General features: G+C 36.6%; 2 protein-coding genes across 2 annotated transcripts; one reads left to right on the top strand and one right to left on the bottom strand.

The window, feature by feature from the left end:
• Nucleotides 1–4,035: 4,035 nt before the first annotated feature.
• LOC108913475 lies at nt 4,036–4,464 on the top strand. Its single transcript, XM_018719028.1, has one exon. The coding sequence runs from the start codon at nt 4,036–4,038 to the stop codon at nt 4,462–4,464; it is 429 nt and encodes a 142-aa protein (XP_018574544.1).
• Nucleotides 4,465–5,827: 1,363 nt separating this feature from the next.
• Nucleotides 5,828–7,767, bottom strand: LOC111692234. Its single transcript, XM_023456117.1, has 3 exons — nt 6,473–7,767; nt 5,949–6,411; nt 5,828–5,884 (listed from the first exon to the last, which is right to left on the bottom strand). Exons 1-2 carry the CDS (start codon nt 6,556–6,558, stop codon nt 6,042–6,044), a joined length of 456 nt encoding a protein of 151 aa, XP_023311885.1. The 5' UTR covers nt 6,559–7,767; the 3' UTR covers nt 5,828–5,884; nt 5,949–6,041.
• Nucleotides 7,768–8,489: the final 722 nt, after the last annotated feature.

The raw sequence follows: 8,489 nt of genomic DNA, 5'->3' as shown, positions 1-8,489 counted from the left end.
AGTGAATTAACAAAAGTCCGAACAAACGTAAAGTGACATAAGCAGTGAACGCAAAGAGTTCGAAACAAACAATGCATTTAGGGAAAGTGAGTGATAAGTGGCAGGACAAGTGCAAGAAAGCAAACCTGATACAAAGGCAGTCCATAGAGGGTCAAACTGACAGGGGATCGAGAATCCAAGTATAACAGTCAACGTAGGAGACTGGAAACAACGAGGGAAAACCAGCAGTCAACAGGCATACCCAGCAGTCAACAGGCAGAAGGATACAAGGTAGCAAAATCCTTCAAACCTTTATGACATGCATGTTTTTCTACGTATATCATAAGCTATAAATTTGCGTTACACTGGCCAATAACAATAATAATATTGCTTTCAACTGATAAAGAATTCATTTTTCAAAATTAAGTGCACTATCAAATAAAAGGGGAAAAGTTAAGTAAATCTTAAATGTCAAATAGTGTGTAATAAAGATTGACGGATAAATTTATGTTATTACATTTAAAAATAATGATTTTTCATAAAGAGATCTCAATTAAATTAAATTTATAATAAGAGTTAGTAATAAGGGATTTGTCATTATAACCAAATTGTTAATCCATGTTCATTTATTCATATAAATAATTCATTGTAAAAAGAAACTGTTAATACATGTTAATTTGTTCTTTTCTGTTTTACTTGTTCACTTCATTAATTACCAATATCAATAGACAGTATCAAAATTTACTTTTTTTAAGAGTTAATAATAAAATTGTCAACTTTTCAAAATTTAAATTNAATACTTAGTAGACTTATTTTACGTTTAAAATTTTATTCAGTCGAGACTAGACAGCTATTCAGAGCAATGAAAATAAAAATAAAAATTTTATACTATCCATTAAGTTTTAAGATGTAACTCTGTCAACTGAAGTAAGTACCCATTTTATGTAATTATTTCATTATATTAATGTTTTGTTGTACATTTTAGCCAGTAACCTTGAAAAAGATAATAAATAATTATCGAAAGCTTGGTTTAAGTTAAATAAGAGTTTTCTTTCAACCACCAATTGACGACATCCCCAATATATAATTTTTTGGTCTCTAAATTAATCGTCAAGATTAACCGTATCATTTCAATACGAAAATTATCTAAGAATATTAAATATCAAGCAATATGACACCACAGGTAACACCTTCCTCGAAAGAAAGCAATCTCATGTAAAGCGCAAGAACAGCAGCAGATTCTAAGAATGCTTGTACTTGCGTTAGCATAAGAAAACTTATAAATATAACTAAAAAACTTAGTCAGTTCAGTTCACAGTAAAATAAAGTTGTTTTAAGTCTTTAACGCTGTAACTCATAATCTATTGTTAAACACTGAAAGTTGTAATCATAATTTTAAGTGAAAAATAAAATTTTTTTAAAAGTAAAAAGTGATCTGAGTGATCTGAAAATATATATATATATAATTACCGGGTCCGCAGAATTGATATCCGCCTGGAATATGTAATTCAAATGGTAGGTTATCTATTAGTGAATTTAAGACACCTTCACCGTATCGCAGCGGCATTAGAACTGATGTAGGCCAATAGCGGTACCTGTATTTAAAGAAAGTATCTTGATGAACGGCTTCAAACCATGAAGGTAGTTCAACAAGAGCGGACGCTACCAATAGAAAACTTGGATGATTTAACCGAAAATCCTGCTATTGTAGACAGACATGGTTCGTTGTTACCAAATTCATTTAGATGTGTCGTATGTGGGCCCAGCGGGTGTGGGAAGACCAACGTAATATTGTCGCTTCTATTTACGTATACGTCTACTCAAAGTCCCTATATCAATCTAAATATCAGCAGTTGCGAGACGTGCTGAGTAAAGTGAAAGAAATTGGATACTTCCCATATGGGGCTAGTGATGAAATTATTACTCCAATAGATGCTCGGTATAATTCCATATTCATATTCGACGATGTGGCGTGTGATAAACAGGAAAAGATACGTGAATACTACTCCATGTGTAGATACAAGAATGTTGACGCAGTTTACCTATGTCAAACATATTCCAAGATACCAAAGCAACTTATTCGGGATAATTGCAACTTAATAGTTCTCTTCAAACAAGATGAAATCAATCTGAAGCATGTTTATGATGAACATGTGTCTCCCGATATGACTTTTGATCAATTTAAGAACTGCTGCTTAGAATGTTGGAGTAATAAATACGGAATCTTGGTCATTGTAAAGGATTTCAATCTGCAAGACGGTCGATATCGTAAAGGATTCGATAAATATATAAGGATGTAACTGTATTTAACTTTATCATTAATCGCAATGAATCCAACGGCTGAAGACGCCATCGCCAAGATGGCGCGAAAGAAAAAAATCAACGAGCTCGCAAAATCAATCAAGCGAAAATACTTGGCTTTAAAGCTAGGTAAAACGGAGGAAGATGAGGCGCTACAAAAACTCTTTAAACCCATTGCGACGCCGTTAAAAGAAATAGTCAGCACATCACGCAAGATGAATGAAAAGTAAAGTTTCCAATCATTAAGAAAGAGGAGAAAAAAGAAAAGTTGAAGAAGAAGACGAAGAAGAAAAATCGTATACATCTAAATTCAACCAAGCAGCCTTTTTACCATTGGAAGACATAGCGTCATCATCTAGACTTGATGATGATGTGGAAAGAACATTTGAAGAGGAGTAAGACACTCGATTGGAAGATTTAACTCAAGAAGCTCTAGAAGAATATTTAGATAAATATCCTGTCATATCTCAAAAGTACGTTACAGAGCATTGGGCTGGTAGCGATGTGGTTGATAAGAATTGTGGACCAGTATACGATTCCTCAACATCATCGTGGCTATTAGGTCGAAAACGCATCGATTTTGACATTCGTACCGGTAATGTAATAATCGATGAGCAGCAATTCAAAGGAACGCCGGAATTGTACCAATTAATTTTCTATCATTTCAATCAAGAGGATAACAATCTTATAAAAATATTCTTGAAATGACTGGAGCCCACAAAGACGCGGTAGGACGCTTAAAAGGCTCAAGTTCGCTCAAGTATAGAGAAATTATTAGACCGCTATTTATTAAGACAACACAACGTAAAACTACTTTCAGAGGTTTATTATCTCACACCAACAAGTTAACTTTCAATACAAAGCCGATGGAATGTATTTACTGGGATGATCCCAACGAACTTGTCGATCGTTTAAGGCTGCTGATGGCATCTAAGAAGGCTGGAAATACATCACACGATAACGAAATTACAGCAATTATCGAGGAACTGAAGGAGGCTCGAATAATATCTTCAGTCGTGACGTTACGTCACGTTTACGTCGTCACGTTTACGTCACGTCATCACATTTACGTCACGTCGTCACGTTTTTACGTCACGTGTTACACCACATATATCATCCCTACGTCAAATACTATAAAGTGTTTTCCAAACGACTTTTTGTCATTCTACACGATGAGTCTCGACAAATTCGGACGTAGTTCTCATCTTTGTCGTGATTTTAACAAGTCTTATTTTGACGAGCCTTATTTTTGTCCGCATACTATTGGATTTTCGTTTACTGCCGATGGAAATATTAATGTTGGTAATGTGAGAATATGTAATGTGGGTTCGCCTCTTGATGATAATGATGTCGTTAATAAAAGAACATTATCAAAAAACGTTAATGATGAGGTGTTGAAACTACGCAAAGAAATAATTAAAGTATTTGAAGATAGATTAAATTTGTTAAGTAATTCTTTAAAAAAGGGAGTTGACGACTTGGAGAAAAAAATTTAACGCATTCAAAGACTGGCTCACAGTGTTGACATGAAATTACAAAATGATATTACACAAACAGATAGCATTATTGAACACATTATGAATAAACTTACAGACGACGAGAAGAAGTATAAGGTTCTGGAAGAACGTATACATATAGTAGAGAACCAGATGACCCTTTCACATGGAAAACTTATCGTCGCATCACCTCAAGGATCCTCTTTAAATAACCCATAAATGCCACAGGCTCTCTTAGTGCTAATCGATTAGTAGAGACATGAAGACGCATTCAAAGGAAAAGATTCAACTTGTTAACGAATTACACAAATCTATGAGAAAAAACTATGCTCGCAGACGTACGATTATCAAGGGGCTTGATGACTTGTGGCAAATGGACTTGGCCGATATGCGTCAGTACGCTCACTATAACAAAAATTTTAAAATGATTATGGTCGTCATAGACTGTTTCTCAAAGTACATGTGGACTAGACCTTTAAAAACAAAGACTGGTGAAGAGATAACCACTGCCTTTGCTGACATTTTAGCTCACAGCAAAGGTAGACTCTGTGTAAATCTACAAACGGATCAGGGCACGGAATTCTTCAACCAAAAATTCCAGCACTTCCTCAAGAAGTATGATTTTAATCATTACAATACGTACAGCGTGAAAAAAGCCGCCATTGCCGAACGTGTGATAAGATCTTAGAAATCAAAGCTATACAAGTACTTTAGCCTAAACGGCACATATAAATGGATAGATATTTTACCAGAAATTTCGAAATCCTACAACAAAACCCGACACCATACCATGGGATATAAGCCATCTCAAGTAAATAAGACCAACGAAGAGGGAATTTTAAAGTCAGCTTACAATAATATTAAGATAAGCGGCCTGCAAAATTTTAAAGTGGGTGACGTTGTGCGCATTAGCAAAAATAAACACGTCTTCGATAAAGGTTACACGCCCAATCGGACGACTGAACTATTTAAAATTACGTCGGTTAAAATAACGAATCGAATGACATACCTCTTGGAAGATATGCAGGGAAATCCTATAAGAGGCGCCTTCTATACTGAGGAGAAAGAAAACCACCAACCCCGACATCTATCTCGTAGAAAAGGTACTAAGGAGAAAAGGAGGGAAAGTTTTCGTAAAGTGGTTGGGGCTTGATAAGAAACATAATAGCTGGATCGAGAACACCATCATTTAGTTCGAGTCGAGCGAGCAAGAAGGACGCAAAAATGAGTGAAGTTTCCGATAATTTAAGTCATGAAGAAAATTATGATTATAGTAAGGCTCTTGATGATGTTCTAGCTAAATATGAAGAAGCCGCACGATGGGAGCAGATTTACGTGCTAAATAATGTTTTTCCACTAATATCTAATGTTAACATTCAAATACAGTGTGGATTAAGCCCAGCTAGATCCTTCAGACCTACAATTGTTATAAGGAATGGTAATGGTAACAAATTATCATTTTCTACATTTGAATGGCACACTCTTTTGGAGCTGCTTGAATGCATGAAAAAAGATTTCTTCCAAGCACCCCTGCAAGGTAGGCCCGATGAGTATGAACCTGTGACCCATTGCTGTGGAGATTACGCAAAAGTTGTCCAACTGGTATACGAAAATACTACATATCATCAAATACGACATGCGCATTGATCTTTTCCTTCATGATGTGGAAGAACTCTTAAAACTTGATACTTGTGTACTGTCGCATAGAATATGTATTCTAGATTCATTAGATTTTTGCATGTACTATTTTAATGTTTTAGATATTGTACGTAATTGGATAAAGTCTCAAAAAATTTCCCTAAATATAGATGAAATTATAAGTTCTTTTTGTAATGTATCTAATGATAGTTTATTAAGTAATGCTCTGTGTGAATATCTTTATTTCTGCCAAGATAATGTACTATCTGATATATGTAATAAATTAAAATGTTAAGTAATAGTCTTTGATTGGGTTGAGAAGAAGAAAAAAATAATGCAGTTTTAATATATATATATATTACATATTTTTTATTATAACACAATAAAATTAACAAATTTATAGAACAAAGTAGCTTCGACTTCCATCCTCCCGGACCGTAATGATTATATTGGGCCTCGGTTCTCGGTTCCTATAACAAAAAGAAACAATCTACATATTGCTATTTTTTTTAATAAAAAAATTGATAAACTTACATTGGTGTATTTACCGTTAGCGGTATAAGTCTTGGTGGCTGAGGAGACGCAGGCGGATCCATCAGCAGTCCCTCGCTGCCCGGAAAAATATAATCATCCGCGATGATTATGGGTTCTGCTGGCGACTGCGAAGAATCTGATGGATTCTAAAAAGCCATCATGCCCACAAAACGTATTGTTGCACACCCAACAAAAGTCATCTGCGATGATGGGTGATGGCGAGCATGGGGAGTCATATACACCGATGGGTTGCTCCAAACCATCTGCGATGATGGGCGATGGCGAGCGTGGGGAATCTTCTTCAATAATGTGCTGCTCCGAACCACCGTCAACAGGTTCGGAGAAGTCACAAAAACAAAAATGGGTTCCGCACACTCGACAACCCCCTATATCATTCCAATTAGGCGAATGTCTCAGCAAATTCGCATTGCATTTGGGGCATTCAACATCTTCTAGCAGCATACTATTAAACAAATTTTTATGTGTTAGAAAAGCATATAATAATTAGGAGAAAAAAAACTTACTTCTCTTTAAGGTAATGTTGAAAATTTATGGGTGGCGTTAGCCTGTTTGTCACTGTGCATAGATGCGAATAACAGCACGCCTTCATTATGTAGGAAATATCAATAAACAACTAATTGTATCCTTAATTCTATACGACTATTTATATGCGTTTATATGCAGGAAAACTGATAACCACAACCACAACTGCAGCGTTGAGAATATTTGCAAGTTGATAAAAAATGCAGCATGTGATAACAAATAATGAACGCTAACCGGATGTGATAAGAATTATGCCGGTAGGAAATGATAACGATAGGGTAATTCAGGGAGAGATGGACCACCGCCTCAGATGGACCAGTCTCCTACTTCTGGGGAAATACGATAGAGGGCAGAAATTTAAATGCTGCCTCGCGGCCAAGTAATCACTAGTTGCAATCTGGTTGTTGCGATGTTCGTACGTACTTTTTTGACGGGACTAGATTTGTTTGATATCTGTTCTAGCCACTATAAATAGCTTAAAAGTCGTATAGGTTAGTTAGAGGTTAAATCAGGGGTGGTCCATCTATCCCTGACTTTAGGGATAGATGGACCACCCTAGGACGGGACAGTTGAACCAATTTTGATTGATGTCTTTTTTGTTTTTTTTTTTCAGAATGCCTACAAAATACCAACGAAAGCTGAGTTCACAAAGGGCTACATGGTCCGAAGACGACCTTAAAAATGCAGTAGAGGCTATAGATACAAAAATAATGGGAGTGAATGCCGCAGCCAAACACTTCAATATTCCCAAGGCTACTTTTAATCAGAAGAAAAAAATCGGGAAAACTCAAAAAGACGGGGGCACTGGGTCCTTCGCCCACCTTAGGACAAGAAAATGAAGCGAAACTAGTAGCACATGTCAAAAAATTGCAAAAATTTGGTTTTGCTCCAACACGGACCGATGTGCGACATATGGTGTTTGAACTTGCTGAGCAATTAAAAATTAAGCATCGCTTCGACGTAGCTAACAGAATGGCAGTATACGATTGGCTACAACTTTTCTTAAGCCGCCATTCAGACCTAAGCATAAGAATTGCTGAAGGTGTGTCTGTGAACCGTTCAACTGCATTGTGTCGGAACACAGTAACCAAATATTTCGAGTTGTTAGAAACCATTCTCAGTGAAAATCAGCTCTTCGATAAACCCGGCAACATTTTCAATGTTGATGAGACGGGCTTGCAGCTCAACAACAGGCCAGGACAAGTTATAGCAGCCAAAGGCAGCAGAGCAGTAACTTCAATTACGTCGGGGGAAAAGGGCGAAACCATTAGTCTAATAGCTTGCTGCAATGGTGAAGGTATTTTTCTTCCTCCGTATTGTATTTTTAAAGGGAAGAACCTAAAAGATGAGTACTCATCCGGTATGCCACCAGGCTCTGTTGTTCGCATGTCCCAAAAGTCCGCCTATGTAAATACAGATATATTTTTTACATGGCTGAAAGAACATTTTATGCCTAGGAAACCTCTCGGAAAAGTCCTCTTAATTCTAGATGGACATACGTCTCATTGCAATCTTTGCCAGATGCTTGAATTCGCTGAGGAAAACGGAATAATAATGCTCTGCCTCCCACCTCATACAACCCACTATCTGCAGCCTCTCGACAGGGCGGTATTTAAGTCTCTTAAAACGCATTACTATGCCGCTTGCAACAAATTTATGAGGACAAATCCCAGCAGAAAAATTGGGAGGCTCCAGTTTGGTTAACTGCTGTCGGAATCGTGGACCAAAGCAGCTGTAGCAAGCAATGCAATATCGGGATTCCGAGCTACTGGAATTATTCCCTTTTCATCCGAAGCTATTCCAGATTATGCTTTTATATCCGAAGAGGATAATAGGTCAAACCTACAGTTAGTGAGTACTAGAACAGAAAAATAAACTTTTATCTTTTTCCCTGTTATGCAAGCATAATATTAACTTTTCTTGTTTTAAGGTAACAAACATCCCTGAAGAGAATAGAGAATTGCCGGCATCTGATACATCGATAATCCAAGGCCCGTA

Source organism: Anoplophora glabripennis, unplaced genomic scaffold (genome assembly GCF_000390285.2).
Source record: "Anoplophora glabripennis isolate ALB-LARVAE unplaced genomic scaffold, Agla_2.0 scaffold1181, whole genome shotgun sequence".
In the NCBI taxonomy this organism is placed as follows: Eukaryota; Metazoa; Arthropoda; class Insecta; order Coleoptera; family Cerambycidae; genus Anoplophora; species Anoplophora glabripennis.
Note: the sequence above shows the minus strand (reverse complement) of the source record. Positions and strands in the feature narration are given on the sequence as shown.